We start from the raw sequence: 18460 nt of genomic DNA on the forward strand, positions 1-18460 counted from the left end.
ATATATATATATATATATATATATATATATATATATATATATATATATATATATATATATATATATATATATATATATATATATATATATATATATATATATATATATATATATATATATATATATATATATATATATATATATATATATATATATATATATATATATATATATATATATATATTCACTGGAATCCTCGAATCGTTTCGGAACAGTGTTCTATGTACCGTAAACTGGGGGTTGATCACGGGATTCTACCCCTTTTTTGAATTTGTGATAAAAAGCACTCGAAAGCTTGATATTTGTCGTAATCTTCACTAATTATGTTTAAATATGTCTAAATTGCTACTATCCATGCATTTCCAGCTATTAAAAAAGTGTTTTTCATGCTAGAATATTGATTTTAAAATAAAGTGGATTTTGAGCGATTTTTATTGCATACAAACAATCGGTTCAAGCAGATACAAAACAATAAGCTGCGATACGTAAAGTTTGTTTATTTTTTGCCCAGACTAGTTTTTAAGCTAAAAAAATATTACTACGATTTTCATTATTGCTTTTCTAATTTTTTCCTCAAAGGTAATGTTGAGTCCTAATAAACTCAATAGTACCACATACATAAGACATACGTAACACTCAGGAAGAAATTTTCCAAAAAAGTTGGTACACAATGAACTACTCGAAAGTACCAACCTCTGTAAAAAAAAACTCTGTTTGAGTAGTTTATGGAGGTTGTGTACCTGCGCAGCCCTGCATTTGTCTCGTTCCCACTCGAAAAATGCAGCATTGATTTTGTAAACAACTTATTGACAGTTTCGTAAGGGATTTTGTTGAGGGCTCGAGTAGAGCCGCGATGAAGAAAATTCATTCCGTTCATTTTCGTCGAGCAGTTCATACTGGTGTTGGTACCGGGTGATGTGGGGCAAAGAGTACCAAAAAAATCGCCAGTGTTACGTATGTCTAAGTATGTGATACCCAAGTAACCATAAGCCTTAGGAGAAAACATTTTATTAGAACTAATTCAGCCTTGTTAATGCCAAATAGCTTTTTATCATGTTTTTTAATGTTTAGGGCATCATGCTAAACTAGCATTACTGAGAGCAAAATATGCGCTTAAAGGGCTACCGTAAGTGCTACGATGTAGTGTTTTGAATGCATATAGAAGACACATTACATTTTTTCGTAAGTGCCAATAACGAGCGATATCGAGTGGTCAATTAAAAATAGACGGAACGTGGATACTCCACGTAAATGAAAAAAAAAATTAAGAATTGGGAATTTTCGACGCAAAGTTCGGGTATATGAAAGCATGAAACTTTCCGAAATACCCAATACAAAACAATTACAAACTAGTAGGTTGGATCAAGGATCTACATCTCCTAGGTTCGTGGTTTCTTAACCATCAATATCAGAATATTATGAAAAGTCCCTGTTGAATTCCAAACGATGTTGAGGAAGTACACATGCACAAAATAAACCTTATGTATTAGTCCTGAATATTTTTTTTGCATTCATTCCAGACACCAAATAATTAAGGTTCTAAGTTATTTTTTTGGTTTGTTTTCACATGTCAGAAAAGAGAAATCTCATGAGTGCTCCAAATCAGCTTCAGTGATGCATATCAAGGGTTGCCACCTGCAGCACTTTATCAGCTCGCTATTTCGCCTTTTTAACATTATATCAGATATATACAAGCATTTAGGTCAGAATAAGTTCTTACCCAGAATTCTGTAATCAAATATAGTATTGTTTTTTTTTGTTCATCTATAATTTATTTGACACGGCACAAATACAATTTAATGTTTAACGGCGCCAATTATATCTGGTAGCTTACTTTCTAAAGTATCTTAATAACTAAAAGCAAATTTTTTATCCTCGCTGCCGACTACGAGCTGAAACTAAATGTAACTTAAAGCTATAATATTTTGCATTAAAAGCACTGGTTTACTGTATGATGGTTTTCATTGCCATAGGTAAGCACATGTTCCGCTGCTGGGCCAAGATATTACGGACTGGCATATTGGGGTGTCTTCCTCGGGCCTTGAGAGTATCGTGCGGGTCTGATTGCTGTTTCCGGATCCGGGGTCTTAACGTGTTCTTGTCGTTAGGCTGGATGCAGGCGGAAGGGGGTAGGACTAAACTGGGGCGTGGATGGATTTCAGGAAAACGTATATAAGGGACATGTAGGATAGGTCACGGCTTGCCAAGACATCACGAACAGGAACAGCCGACTGCCTACCTTCGGCCTGTAGGAAAGCTATTAATTTAGACCTGGCGTCACGGTGTACAGGGCATGACCAAACAACGTGCTCTATGTCGTGATAACCTTCACCACAGGCACAGATACCACTTTCCCCGAGCCCAACACGACGGAGATGCGCGTCAAATCTATAGTGATTGGACATAAGCCGGGACATCACGCAAATGAAATCCCGACCTACATCCAACCCCTTGAACCACGGGTTCGTCGACACCTTGGGGATTATGGAATGTAACCACCTTCCCAGTTCCCCTCTGGTCCAAGCATTTTGCCAACTGATGATCGTATTCTGACGTACAAATGAGAAAAATTCATTAAAGGCAATTGGTCTTTCATAAATTCCACCGTTTGTTGCGCCCACTTTAGCCAAAGAGTCCGCTTTCTCATTACCCGGTATCGAGCAGTGAGAAGGGACCCACGCTAAGGTAATCTGATACGATTTTTCGGATAAAGCACTCAGATGTTCTCGTATTTTCACCAGGAAATACGGAGAGTGCTTGACATCTTTCATCGATCGGAGAGCCTCAATGGAACTGAGACTGTCCGTAAAGATGAAATAATGGTCCGTGGACACTTTTTCGATAATCCCTAGGGTGTACTGAATTGCAGCCAATTCTGCGACGTAAACAGAAGCAGGAATATCAAGCTTATGGGAGACGGTTAAATTGTTATTGAAAATACCGAAGCTAGTGGACCCATCAAGAAGTGATCCGTCAGTGTAGAACATATTGTCGCAGTTGATGTTTCGATATTTATTGGAAAAAATTTTGGGGATCTGCTGCACGCGTAAATGATCCGGGATTCCACGAACAACGATATTGTATTCGCTCCAGTTTGATCAAATGTGTGTTTGCTGCGGAGCGGCAGAAACACCCGTACTCAATGACAGACAATATCGTTGTTTGGTAAAACCTTATAAGGTCTCCTGGGTGGGCTCCCCACCATTGTCCGGTTATTGTACGAAGAAAATTCACTCTTTGTTGACGTTTTTGCATCAGATACCTAACGTGACAACCCCAGGTGCCTTTAGAGTCGAACCAGACACCAAGATATTTGTGTATCAAAACCTGAGAAATCGTTTTACCCATTAATTGTGTTTGAAGCTGAGCAGGTTCATGCTTCCTAGAAAAAACTACTATCTCAGTCTTCTCCGGAGAGAATTCGATACCTAGCTGTAAAGCCCAAGCAGACAAATTGTCCAAGGTATCTTGCAATGGTCCTTGCAAATCGGCAGCTTTGGCTCCTGTAACAGAGATTACACTGTCGTCTGCAAGTTGTCTTATCGTGCATGAATTTGCCAGACATTCGTCGATGTCATTTACATAAAAGTTGTGAAGAAGGGGGCTTAAACATTAGCCCTGGGGAAGACCCATGTAGCTAATGCGAAAAGTTGCTAAATCGCCGTGCGTAAAATGCATGTGCTTTTCGGACAACAAATTGTGCAAAAAATTGTTCAAAATTGGAGAAAATCCTTGTCGGTGAAGTTTGCCCGAAAGAATGTCAATAGAAACGGAATCAAAAGCCCCCTTAATGTCCAAGAACGCAGACGCCATTTGTTCTTTGCGAGCATACGCCAGCTGAATATCTGTTGAAAGCAACGCAAGACAATCATTCGTCCCTTTGGCACGGCGGAAGCCAAATTGAGTATCTGATAGTAGACCATTTGATTCGACCCAGTGGTCTAAACTACGGAGTATCATTTTTTCCATCAATTTCCGGATACAGGATAGCATTGCAATCGGTCTATAAGAGTTGTGATCAGAAGCTGGTTTCCCTGGTTTTTGGATGGCGATCACCTTCACTTGCCTCTAATCCTGCGGTACAATGTTTTGCTCCAGGAACTTATTGAACAAGTTCAACAAGCGCCTTTTGGCATTGCCGGGTAGATTCTTCAACAAGTTGAATTTGATTCTATCTAACCCAGGTGCGTTATTGTTACAGGACAGGAGGGCAACTGAAAATTCTGCCATCGTAAAAGGTGATTCTATCGCGTCGTGACCCGGAGACGTATCGCGAACAAAGTTTTGCGCAGGAACAGAGTCCGGACATACTTTCCTGGCAAAATCAAATATCCACCGACTTGAAGACTCCTCGCTTTCGTTGACCGTTACGCGATTCCGCATTCTTCGGGCTGTGTTCCAAAGAGTGCTCATCGATTTCTCCCTCGACGTCTCATTCACGAACCGACGCCAATATCCGCGTTTCTTTGCTTTAGCCAGGCTTTTAAGCTTGGTATCAAGCTCCGAATACCGTATATAGTCGTCGGGTATACCTCCTTTCTGGAAGGCCAAAAACGCGTCGGATCTTTGCGTGTAGACATCGGAGCACTCTTTGTCCCACCACGGAGTTGGAGGCCGCTCTTTGATCGTTACGCCGGGATATTTCTCCGTTTGGGCTTGCAACGCGGCGTCGAGGATTAAGCCCGCGAGGAGGTTGTATTCTTCAAGTGGTGGGTGATTTTGAATCGACTCGACCGCTTTTGAAATCATTTCCTCGTATAACTTCCAATCGACATTCCGTGTGAGGTCATACGGAATGTCAATTGGTCGCATGCGAGCTGAACCGTTAGTAATTGAAATAAGAATAGGCAGATGGTCGCTACCGTGAGGATCGAGGATTACCTTCCATGTGCAATCCAACCGTAGCGACGTTGAACATAAGGATAGATCCAAAGCGCTTGGGCGCGCTGGAGGTTTCGGGATACGTGTCATTTCACCGTTGTTCAAAATAGTCATGTCGAAGTCATCGCAAAGGTTATAGATTAAAGAGGAGCGGTTATCATTGTAGGGGGAGCCCCAAGCCACACCATGAGAGTTGAAGTCTCCCAAAATCAAACGTGGCGAGGGAAGAAGTTCTATTAAATCAAAGAGCAACCGTTGCCCAACCTGTGCTCTGGGAGGAATATATATTGAGGCAATACAAAGCTCTTTACCTTGTATTGTCATTTGACATTCGACAACTTCGATGCCTGGAATCGAGGGGAGGTTAATACGATAGAAAGAATAGCACTTTTTAATCCCTAAAAGTACTCCTCCATATGGGGTGTCTCGATCAAGGCGAATAATATTAAAATCATGGAAGTTGAGATCAATATTTGAAGTAAGGCAAGTTTCACAAAGGGAAAATGCATCGCATTTGTTTCTATTTATTAAAACTTCAAATGAATCCATTTTTGGTAAAATACTTCTACAATTCCACTGTAAGACAGAGATAGAATCCTTCGTATACGCAGATGTATTAGGCATCGAAGGATACAATCGCTGCAAGGAGGGGCCATTGGGCAGTCAACTGCTTCAAAAATGATCTAACTGTTGGGAGGAATGCTGTAAGAAAAATTTTAATTGGATCGGGTATATTGAAAGTTTCAAAAATCCAGTCCACAATGTCAGAAAATTTCACTAATCCAGAGTTTGTTTCATCAACTGGGAGTGCAAAAGGAACAACTGGGGTTTTAGATGTTCCTGGCAGTGCTGGGAACTCCTTCTGGGACTTTAAATTTGCAAGCCCTGGAGGAGTTTGCTTCGGTTTTTCCGCAGCACTGTTTGGTTTGTTTGTAACTTTCATTTCACTTTGGGAAATCTTAGGACCTTTTCGGGGAAGTTTAGGAGAGGAAATATTTTTCCTCTTTCTAGACGCCCCAGGATTGGCATAAGTTGTTCCCGCTGGTGAATCGTCAGAATCGGTTTCATCAGAGGACAACAGATCAAAGGGGTTCGATGTTATGGTAGAAGTGGTCACGGTCTTCTTCAGCATCTCAGCGTAAGATCGCTTTGAACGCTCCTTAAGTGACCGCTTGATTTTATCTCTGCGCTGCATGTACACCGCGCATGTGGAGAGCTCATGCTGATTTGCCCCGCAGTGAATACATTTTTCAGCATTTACACTGCAAGAATCGTCCGCATGAGTTTCTCCACACTTGCTACATCGTGCCTTATTGCAGCAGTAGGCGGCTGTGTGGCCTAGCTGCTTGCAATTGGTGCAATTCATAACACGGGGTACATACAATCGCACAGGTAGACGAACCCGATCGATCGAGACGTGGCTAGGGAGAGCAGATCCGGCAAACGTAACACGAAACGAGTCTGACGGAGTGTACACTTTTGTGCCGTTGACAAGAGACACAGACCGCAATTGCTTGCAATCTATTATCTTTACTTTTACGTCGTGACACAAAGCATTTTTGAAGCAGCCAAAACCGCTTGCCAAGATACACTCGACCGACAGACTCGAATCGGTTATGACACCGTCGATCTCCACGTCTCGTGCGGGTATATAAACGCGATACTCGCGTGTGAAAAGCTCGGAGCGAGCAATAGCGTTGGCCTGTTCCAGGTCACTGACCACGACACGGAGCTTGTTGGGTCTGACCTTGGAGATTTCGGTCACGGCCTTGTACCCCTCCGCCAGGTCTTTCGAAATCTGCAGGATGTTTAACGGTTTCGATTTCGGTCCTGCTTTTGGCCGAAAGAAAACAGTAAAGCTGCCCTGAGATCCGTCCAGGTGAAGGCTGGGGCGAGGGGGGACTGGAGAATTAACATAGGAAGGGTTGGCAGGAGGGACAGGGTCGGAGGGGTTCGGGGATGGTGGCACGGGAGGCGAGGGATCTACATCCATCGCTCTAAATCTAGCGCACTAGCGCCGACAGAACACGTACCTCTTTACTTCTTCTTTCAGCAGGGTTGGTTGTCCGAACGGTCGAAGCTGCAGCCGTTACAGCCAGCAGCACCAATACAGCAGCTCCAAACAGCCACCAGCAGCGAGTCGGGTGTGTGATCACTCAGCACAGCGACACAACTCGCTGTCAACTGTTGGCTTCTTCTTTTTCCTCCTTTGTGTTGAGATTCTCGTCCACTGCTGTAGCACAAATCACTTAGCAGCCAAATCGGCTTACGCACCAGCAAACAGCCACGATGCGAAACAGTTGCACAAAGGCTGGCGACCTTGAACCTTCACTCGACAATGCCAACACTTGCTCGCGCGTCTTTTGTTTTATATTCTATCGAAGCGATCACCAAACACATCCGATACTGATGCGTGTTCGGCACAAAATGAATATAGCATTGTTGTAGGGCAATAATTTAGTGCTTACTGGTTACTTGGGTAGTACATTACATGTTTTTTTTTTCTCACGACAACCCAAGCATCACTTAACATGCATTTTTGGACTATTGGGTAAGCCATATTCCACGTGGACTAGTTTTTGGTGATTTTAGACCCCCTTTTCTCTCCGTGGACAGTCGTTCATATATATATTCTAAAATTTCGTACAAATTTTGGACGTTCACCTAACAGACTGTTGACGTGGAATGTGAATAACCCCTGAATTGCTTTTTCATATAAATAAACTCATTTAGGTCGTTTTCAATTATTCATAGGGATACCATCCGTCCTGATTTAGCAGGACATAAAGTTCTATTTGGGAGTCCTGATTTATTTTTTATATTTTAGCATTTCTCCTGATTTTCTTAAGATATTTAATTTTGTTGTGTGGTAATGAGCAGAATTTTTGAAAATTGCTCAATAAATGTTTTTTCTAGGTCGCAACGCTCACTGCGATCGATTTTTTTTCATTTGTAGAGTAATAAGAAGAATCTTTCACGCGTTGACCGTTACCATTGAGCATCTGGCATTCGTTAGGTTTAAGTTGAAACAGTTTACGTGTGTTGAATTTTTAAAATATCTACTAATGCGTAACAATTTAAAGTGGTTTGATGAAAGTGACTCGTCAGAGATACACTCAGCTTTTTTACTATGTGTTTTTCTACACGGATTTTTGAATTAACGGGTTTTTCACGCGTATTTTCAAATCGAAGGATTTTTTAATTACCGCGTTTTTCCACGAGGTACATATCAACGCGTAAAAAAAACTCAATAAAAATTAATTTACTTAATGTACAGTAAATAAAAGAGTTTTATGTTGTATTTTAATGGGTAAATCACATATTACGTGTTATATTTGCTCATACATCAAAGAATAGAATGGCTAAATTAAATTTGTGCCGAGAAAAAGGTGTCCTGATTTCTAACTTCGACCAGATGGTATCCCTAATTATTCAAACTTGGTAAAGCAGTATAGTTTCACTTTAAATTCATCAAAACAATGAAGTGATCAAAGTCACCCCGGAATGATGATCGATGTGGAAATTGTTGGGCACCTTCAAAAACAGCAGAACTGTTGCTAAACTTTTGAGGTAGTGACATGATCTTGCTCAATGCGTGTCTGTACTCATTTTAAAAATGTCAAACAATTTGGTTTTCAGTACATTTTCAAAATATTTAAGATATATTCAAAAAAGTGATCAAAGTCACCCCAGTTTACGGTACACAAACCCGGTAAATGACGAAGAAAATGACGGTAAACCTTATAAAATGGCTAGTGTCACATGTTATATGATACATATAGCATGTCACATGTAAAATGTCACGTGCTGCATTACATGTAACACAAGATATTAAATATTACATAATAATTTATATGTTACATTTTTCGTGTTACATTACGTGTAACATGTTACATATCACGTGTGACATGTACAAAACAAGTGGCATGTTCCTTATCACATGTAATATGCTTCATGTTACGTGTTACATGATAGTATTACATCGATTTATGATTTTTCGAAATTTTCTTAATCTCCCAACTTCAGCTTCTTGAGTAGATGCGGTTTATGCAAAAAACTCATTTTCGAAAAAATGGTCTTTAGACCACTCTGTTCCGCAACGGCTCAATTGCCGGATTTCCAAACACACAATATGTTTTGAAAAAAAAATCGTTGTTTCTTCGTGATTTTCAATAGCGAAAATTACAAGATAGGTATTCGTTTCTTTTCAAGGCTGATAAGTGCAGGGATTAGGTTTTTCGCGAATTCTGAAACATTTTCTGTTTTCAACAGACATAGATCACGCGAAGTTGTGTAAACATCTTTCCTTCTCGTACCAAAACACAAACCCTTCGAAGCAGATCAGTTAACAGTCAACATCATATAAAATGCTGTCACAAGTGTATAAGTGATAATTAAATTTTATTAGACATGGTGATTTGAAGTAATATTTTTTGTATTGATGTTACCGCTTGTATTTTTGTACGTATCTTTCAGAACAGGGGAGGGGGATGGGGGTATCTTAAACGAATGCTACGTTTTTTTCAAGGGGGTCTAAAATTTTGTGACCAAATGCTACGAGGGGGAGGGGGGGGGGGTTTGGAAAACACGAAAAAATGCTTCGTCATTTAAGTATGCTCCCTAATTTAATACTCGCCTCGCGGAAGGGAGACTAGAACCAGCAACCGCATTTTTTGTGGTGGAAGTTGAGATTGTCAACGAAGGATGGTGTAAATCAACGGGCAACATCGGGGCGACACACTCCTCTACGGAAATTTCGCAATCCGAGGTGCAAAACACCAAATCAAGCACGCGTCCAAGGTGATTTTCGAATCAAATTTGCCTGTTAGCTTTGATTTCCTTACGACTGACTTCATACCAGGCGAGAGGGGGTGAGGGGAGGACTAGAGGCAAAGGTAACTTGTAGTCAGAACAGGAGTGTTTGCGTTGCTACATACAAAAAATTAACAGAGGTTAGTGTACCTCAGGTTCAGTTTTTGCTTGGGAGAAAGACAATTTGAGTAACTTTTGTTTGTCGTGTGCGTGACTGAAAGACAAGCAAACTATATATATTCCGATATTATTTATATTATACTTCTGGATGGTTGCCGGTTACTAATGAAAAGCACTTAAAATGCAAACTTTTACTGAGCGGACAATTCACACGCGCCGACGTTGGCCGTGCCTTTTCATTGTCTGAAAACATCCACTAGTTGCTTAAGCTCAACACAGTCCGCAGTATTTCCACAGAGAACAGACGTTCATCTTTTTTTCAAAAGATGTGTAAAGACTTGCAACCGCCATTTACCAGTAAGTGGTTATGCTCTTGCTATATGACGCTCTTATCATTTACAAATCAAGTAATGATATCGATAAAATATCGATACAGCAATATTAATGCAGTGCAACTGGGGCACCACAAGACAGATGTCGGTAGTGTATTAACGTATTTTGATTCAAATTTTTACACACGATTTTCAAATTTCTATATATGAACATGAGCTAGTTTGAGAAGTTCAGTTGGACAGGTTACACACTGAGATAGAGAAATAGTAAAATTGATCACTTTACCTCAGTTAATGCGGCTTTCGTGCTTTTGATAGTAACATTACTAGAATTGGTTACAGTTGCCGTAATCATGATTGATTCACCGGGAACGTATCCTCCTCTATCCAAAATTATTTTGCACTTGACGAAACCTCCTCCAACACATGCAACCCCTAGATTATGCTCAATGTTGCATTTGAATGGGTCCTATAAGAAACAACAAAATAGAGAAGAAAATTATCAAGCCCGTCTCGGAAGTTCTTTTAAGAGGCTGCGAATTCAATGTGCTTCGTAATACGGGTCTTCATGCTCCGCAAAAGGGGTCGTAGAGGAAAAAAGGTTGGAGAAGTTCTTACCGCTAGATATTGTTGCTCTGTGTTCAAATTGATTGGATTCATAACTATGAACACCTGATGGTTTTTGTGTATTAATCCAGATGGTTCGCGTAGAGCTGCTTTGCAATAATACTGAACCCAGCCGTACCGGCCTAGAAACGTTGAAGGTAAATCTACTGGCAATCCTAGTTTAAATGGAAAACTGTGTATCCCAGGCGATAGAATTGTTGGACCTTGGTGCTCACTGTCACCAAGTAATCGCATTCTAAAGTCAATGTAATTTTCCTTGTCATATGATCGGTCATGACGACCCGATCTGACCCGTACCACACATTCGCCAACAACGTGGAAATGAAGACCTGAAACAACAAAAGAAAGGTCAGGAAATGTAGAAATGAAACAAGTGTATGTTTTTTTTTATAAAATGTTTGTGTTTTTTCATTTATTACTAATACTAATTAAAAGCATCTTTATGTAAATTATACTGAAAAATAAATGTCAAAGCAAGGTCGAAAATGACAAATTAAAAAAGATTATCGTTATTTCATACAAATAAGACATGCATGGGCATAGGAAAAAGTAAACTTAGCGGCCTTCTCCACCCACATCCCCCTTATTTTCCCGGTCCTGTGAAGATACTGCCTAAAATACAACGGGCCAATAGGATCAGGTGGACGCCTCCCCCCCCTTCCCCCTAGCTGTTGACATTGGTGCAGAATTTTTTTTTCAATAACCCATAGAAACATGTATGTAAAGTATCAGCCAGATAAAACATAATTGATTGAAATGCTTGCCCTATGTTGCGTGGAATTGCACAAGTTTTTCAGTTGATCCACTAAGGACATTGCAGCGGCAAAAGTACCGGGTAAATCCGCCTGCATCAATGCCTACTTGATGAAGCCCGTTCTCTCTGCGACGGAGAAAACAATAAAAATTGCACTTGCTCTACCATGTACAACATGCACGATTGAACGCTCGTTCAGCACACTACTTCGTGTGAAAACTGAGCTGAGGACGCTGAGGTCAACAATGGTTGAGCAGCGGTTTAGTGCTCTCTACTTGCTAAATGTTCATCGGCAGATCTGCCGTGGGCTGAGTTTTTGACGTAAGCGCCAGAAGCACAAAACCGCTCCAGAAACGATATGTTTTAATTCGTTCCAAAATTAACAGAAGCGCTTCATTACGCAATCTGATCTAAGTGTAATATGATGAAAAACGTATCTCATTGCTTTAACATGTTTATTTATGTAAATGCATTGAGTTCTAATACCAACGTCGCTTCTTCTGCAAAATAGCAAAACCATTTCATCGTTTTGCACGAAAAGTGACGTTGGTACGCCTGAATAGTCTAGTTTTCCATGCGTACTGATCTGTAGTCAGCAGCAAGAAGTTGGCATCGCAGGCACTACACAAGCATGGTACACTATTCTATATGCATATGCATACCTTAACGTCACTACACTGTAAATAAAAATCACGTCGAAGTGAAGTGACTTGCTGTTGCAGGGCTAGTAGCGAACTTGGAGTAAAATAATAGTGACTTTAGTGACTTTTTTCATTAAAATAGTGACCAAATAGAGACTAAATAGTGACCAAAAAATAAACAAAATAGGGTTTTAAAGTTTATTATTGAACCATAAATAAATTAAATTTTATCTGAAATTTATGTCTTTAGAACTTTTAATTTATGATTTGTTCTCGTAGAAAAAAGTCGAACTTAAATCTGTATCATAATTTCACATTAAAATGGTTGTAATAACACCTTGTTCAATATATTCGAATACATGTTTTCGAGTTATAAGTGCTAATGAAAGTTGGTGGACTGTCAGTTGTATTTAGTTCTTGGTGTGCGATGTAACAGATCCGGAAAGTCATTACAAAAACGGTTTTTGGTCAGTGACTGCCCTTGCACAATATTCAAACATCTCAGATCGTGTGAAGCTAGGCGAGATTTCGTTTATTAAACCATCGAAAAATACAAGGAGACATTCTCTTTGGGAGATCGTTGAAAATTCTATCGGCCACGATCTGCAAGGATGCCGCAAGTCGTAAAATTGTGACTGTTATGAGGAAGCGTGTCCGGCGAAATGTAACGTTCAGTTTGTAATTCCCACCCATCTGAGTATATCTATTGAATTGGTCCACAATATTTTGGCCGATTCTTTTTAAAAAAGAGGCTTGATAGAGTGAAAATGATACTTTCACAGCTCGCTGTTCGCGAGTTCATTGTTTCTGATGAGAAACTATTTGTCCTGGAGTGTGACTGATGTTACACAAAACAATCGAATGTGGGCAGCAGCAAGAGACAACATTTCAGAGTTCTGGAGGAGTGTTCCTCGATTGCAGAGTACAGCTTTATTGAAAGTCTCGGGAGCAATTTGCAAGCGAGTAAACTTCCTTTGATTTTCATTTACAAAGACGCCGAATTTAATGCTGTTTATTATAGAACGGTAGTTTAGGAAAAAAAACGTTACCCCGTGTCTTCGACAACTCTTCAGAGCTAATTACTATATGTTCCAGCAAGACCGTGCATCAGCGTATACTGCGAACTTGACTCAAGGTTGGTAAAGGGACAATTTGAGGGACTTTTGAAATCTGGGAATCCGTGCCGCCTGTGACAGCTTCGAAAAGCGTTTGGAGTTAGTTAAGCTAACTAAGAGAGGGGTTTTTCAAAATATATTAAAAATAGCATTGTTCGTTCCGAAAATCTGCAAAAACAATACTAAGCCTGCTTGTCCCATCAATGATTTTTCACGCATATTTAACCCACTTGACATTTTTTAATCAAATTCGTTCCACTAAACACACTCTTTTGCTTGATTTGGAGCATGGGACAAATATGCGTAGAACGGGTTATCATAATGGAATTTCGAAATGGTATCCGGTAAGCACCGGTAGGTTCGGATAATAGAAAGAAAAACCCTACGAATTGAGACCTTAATATGCACAATATAAGCTCGAAATTTTTGAATCCACTTCAACCAGGAGGAACAGTTGATTTGAGACAAGCAAATCAAACTACAAACGTAATTTCACGCACAACACTGATTAGAGAAGCGAGTAGCTTGTAGAATAAACCTTTACACTCTTAGACAATTCGTTCGTAACTATTCTGCACTGTTCACTTCAATAAGAAATTTGAAAGCATTGCCTGACATGAAACTTCTATGATGGAAAAGTTAACAAAAATGCCTTATAATCCGAACTGTCCAAATATTCTGTAAATGAGAAGCAAGCTTTCTAAAGTATGTTGCAATACAACAATAGTTAATTTATTCATTTAAAGCTAAAAAAGTGACTTTAGTGACCATTTTGTCGTAAAATAGTGACTTTTTAGCGTAAATAGTGACTTTTTAGTGACTAGGCTCAAAATAGAAAAAAGTGACTCGCTACTAGCCCTGTGTTGAATTCGCACTACTTGCCTAACATTTCAGAGTTGAATGAAAATCTTTCGAAATATATTAATCCAAAAAAACGATGAAATCAATAGCAAATCACATTATTTTCTGCTGTTATGTTCATCTTTGTGGTCCCCGTGGGTTCTGTGGTTAGCGATGTCGGTCGGTTAGCACTCCCACACGGTTGTGATATCGGGTTCGATTCCCGATCAGGTCGAGAACCTTTTCGAGCAGGAAATTTTCTCGACTCAGCACTGGGGCACGGTGTATCGTTGTACTTATCCTACAACATGCAAAATGTGCCGAAAACAATATCGATGATGAATTCTCTCGACTAATCTAGTTGATCGAGACCGCATTAGCCCCCCAGGCTGGCGTGCGATATTGTTGTTGTTGTATATTCACCTTTGTTAAATGCTTATGTTTGAGGTACTGAATGTCGGTCAGTTGGATAATTATATAAATTCACAATAAATTCAAGAGACTTCTTTTTTTATTTTAGATTTCCATTTTAATTTTATTTTAGATTTTTAATATAATAACAAGATGATCCTAGAAATGATCCCTGTCACTGTTTCGATGCAATCGATTTCAGGATATGTAAAAAAGACGTTTTATTGTTATTTTAATTTAAAAGATTCAATAAAACTTACGCTAAAATAAATTTTTGATCTCTGAGTAAATGTGCTGCTTGCGCCGTTCGCCATCTTCACTATTTTTGTTTCGCTTTATGGTTTTGACGTTTGTCAATTGAAATTGCAGCTTTAATTCAATTGATTGAGACAGTGGTAATAATACGAGAGACATTCATTATGATGTGCCGAATTGAGTCAAGTGCAAAAACACTTGAAGTAATCGTGACATTTTTTATAGCGTACTATGCAAAATGGCGCTAACGTCACTTCTTAATTTTGATATTTCTCTGCTAATTTTCAATATTTTTGAAAACGGCAACAAGCATCTTGAAGGAGATGTCCATGCTATAGTAATACGTAAAAAATGAAATTTGAAAATTTGGCGCTTACGTCAAACTGCCAGCCAACGGCAGAGATGGATAACAACAATCGTGGAGAATTTACTGAACTGGCGCTGGAGCGATTTACGGAGGATAAAAGGAAGATGGTTTCTAATTAACGACATTGTTATAAAGGGTGATTTTTTAGGAACTTGGTTTTTCTTTCAAAAAGAAAACGCATAGAAATTACAAAACTGTATGAAATCTTTATTTGAGCTGATAAATTGGTTTATGCCATTTACTTTTTAAAGATAATTTCATTCAAATGTTGGCCACGGCTACTTTTTAGATGGTCCATACGAAAAGTCCAACTTTGGGTCACTTTTTCGAGCATTTCGGCTGGTATTTCGGCGTGTAATGTTGTCTTCTAAGGCTGGAATTGTTGTTGGCTTATCCGCATAGACGAGAGACTCAACGTAGCCCCCCAAAAAAAATCTAGCGGTGTTAAATCGCATGATCTATCGGTCCATTTCGTGGGATGAATTGCTCATCGAACTCATTCCGCAATATGTCCATTGATTCGCGCGATGTGTGGCACGTTGCTCCGTCTTGCTGAAACCACATGTCAACAAGACCCAGCTCTTCCATTTCCGGCAAAAAAAAATAATCAGAAATCATCGCACGATAGCGAGCGCCATTGACCGTAACGTTGCGATTTTGATCATCTTTGAAGAAGTACGGACCAATGATGCCTCCAGCGTGTAAACCACACCAAACCGTGCATTTTTCTGGGTGCATTGGCGATTCTTGTATTGCCTCTGGTTGCCCTTCGATCCAAATGCGGCAATTTTGATTATTAACATACCCATTTAACCAGAAATGAGCTTCGTCACTAAACACAATTTTTCGGTAAAAAAGTGGATTTTCGGCAAGTTGTTCTAAGGCAATAAAATTCGGTTATTTGTAAGCGTTGTTTAGGCGTAAGTCTGTTCATGGTGAAATGGCAAACCAAACTGAGTACATTGGACTTTGACAGCTGTCAGAATTCCCGCGTGAACTGTCAAATCTGAATACACGAAAAACCAAACAGCAAAAAATCACCCTTTAGTTATCTTTTTATGGTAGGTTTGGTGTAAATTAAATTACAGTTCAGTTAAGTGATAATAAAAAAATGAAATTTAGTGTTGACCACTAAGTGCTAGTATTTATTTCTATTTTTCAAAATACCACTTTTTACTGCTAAAGTTTTGTTGACCCCCCCCCCCTTTTTTTTGAAATTCTGGCTACGCCCATGCATGTTACATGTTACAAATTGCATTATTCAGCTTTGAAGTTTAATTCACCTAGCTCCCATGCGTCTCAGGTGCAGCAGCAACAACGCTTTGTTTGTCCGAAATAATTTACCCTCATCCATCCAAGTGACGATTTTATTGAAGCTTCAGTTTAATAATGAAGACGAGGACGATGATGACGATTGTAAAAATTGATTTCGAGCAATATTTAGGAAAGACAAAGGAAAGAGCGAAAGATTACACATGTCGTGTAGATTCAGAGTAATTGCTCGCCGAGACGGCATTTTGACGTGGGACTACGTCTTGTTTTCTATACTGGTATGCATTCTGTAAAATTGGAGATGAAACTGGCAAATGTTGCGTCAGATTTAAAACGATAATAACAGCATAACCACATGATGGATAACAATAACCAATATGTTGGTGGATAGATAAAATTTTGAAACAATTTTGTAATACGCTAGTTATCATTATTTTTTCATTGCAGAGCGGTAAAAATCGATAAAAAGTTTCAAGGACAAATTTACGCGAACAATGAACCAATCACAGGCGAGCATTCCTAGCACAGATGACATGAATAGACACCAACCATTCTCTGTATCAATATTAAAAAAAAAAAAATTAACAGAATCTCCACATCCCCATAGGTCAATTTATATTTGCTTCATTGAACCTAGACTAATTTGATGTCTCGAAGGTAAAGGTTTTTCGAAAAGTTTGAAACAACCCCTTTTCCTAAACAATTTCTAAATCTGCTGTTAGAGCGTAATAGAAACTGATGTCTTGAAAGAAAACATGCTGGTAAAAGCAACAGTATCGTAAAGTATAAGTGGAGCAGAGCACCGCTAGTGTCTCGTCGTTTTTCATTGCAGCACGACTTAAATTCGCGTGCAATCAAAACTGCAACTGCCACTGATGGTGATTGAAAGTTTATCTCATGAATATGATTACAAAACCATGAATTGCTCAACAAGAATCGAACATTTTTTCAACGGTTACAATTTTTTATTATTATTTATTTTTTATCTTCGATATTCACTAAACAATCGTGACCGACATAATATTGAATGAGTAAGTTCCTAAAAATACTAATTTATAGAAGAGTAAGAGTCGGCCCAGATGGTCTCGAGGTACGATGCTGGCCAAACAAGCCAGTCGTATTAGGTTCGAGTCTCGGCTCGGGAGAGACTGTTGGTGTCAGTAGAATCGTAGCGCTTGCCCCGCAATTGTCCTGTACACTAAACAGTCGGCTGCGAAGTCTGTGTATTAAAAACAGAAGGTCGAGTTCCGAATCGGAATGTAGCACCAAGGCTTTGCGTTGCTTGAAAGTCGGCGAGTGCTTATGAATTTTTTGTCCATTTACCAAGATCTATTCAGAATCTTTTTTTTTTACATTTCAACATCGTTAGATTTTTTTTTATTTTCAACTTTACAAATAAAATAATATACTTATATTAGCAGTTTTCGTAATACAGTGAACGTAATTGTTGGCAAATGCAACAAACTTGTGGAGCAAAAAAATGAATCTTTTTAAACTTTAACTTTGTTGTAATTTTTTAGGGTTGTTTGCACAAAAAAACACTACAGGCACAACACCACCAGGTGTGAATGAAGTTCTTTCGAATGTAATCAAATATATTTCTGAAAAAATTAAAGAAGGGTGAGAATTAAAATACGTAAATCACTAAACAAATGAATTTATTGTGTCTGTAATTACAGTATTTAGTCTCACGTCACCATTTAATACAGGGCTGTATACCTTGTAGTATTTTCGTTTACTTACGGAAAAACTTCATTGAAGCTCCAGAGAACTTTTTCTCATTATCATTTTTGACACAAACGCTCAATTATCATCCCAAACTATCCACAATCCCTTCTAATGGCATTCATACAGTCCCGCATGTGGCAGTCAGCCATTACCCTTAAATATCGTTTTTTTTTTTAATCCATGCTACTTTTTTTTAAAACCACGCTACTTCTAAAATTACAATTAAATTTGTGGACTGCCTCAGGCGCAAGACTAATAGCGAAACCTGTCTCTGCACAATCTCTCAACTTCCTGTTCTTTAAATA

The 18460-nt window shown here is 39.1% G+C and overlaps 1 protein-coding gene across 5 annotated transcripts in view; it reads right to left on the bottom strand.

Annotated features, from left to right (window-relative positions):
- LOC129732184 (arrestin domain-containing protein 4) overlaps positions 1–18460 on the bottom strand; it is an 81006-nt gene that overhangs the window by 31522 nt on the left and 31024 nt on the right. For all 5 annotated transcript variants that reach the window (XM_055692776.1, XM_055692777.1, XM_055692773.1 and 2 more), the window contains 2 exons: positions 10764–11101; positions 10432–10614 (listed from right to left, as the gene is read on the bottom strand). In XM_055692776.1, the coding sequence (XP_055548751.1) occupies positions 10432–10614; positions 10764–11006 (426 nt within the window). In that variant the 5' untranslated portion in view covers positions 11007–11101. The remainder of the gene's footprint in view (positions 1–10431; positions 10615–10763; positions 11102–18460) is intronic.

This window comes from Wyeomyia smithii, chromosome 3 (genome assembly GCF_029784165.1).
Source record: "Wyeomyia smithii strain HCP4-BCI-WySm-NY-G18 chromosome 3, ASM2978416v1, whole genome shotgun sequence".
NCBI lineage: Eukaryota > Metazoa > Arthropoda > Insecta > Diptera > Culicidae > Wyeomyia > Wyeomyia smithii.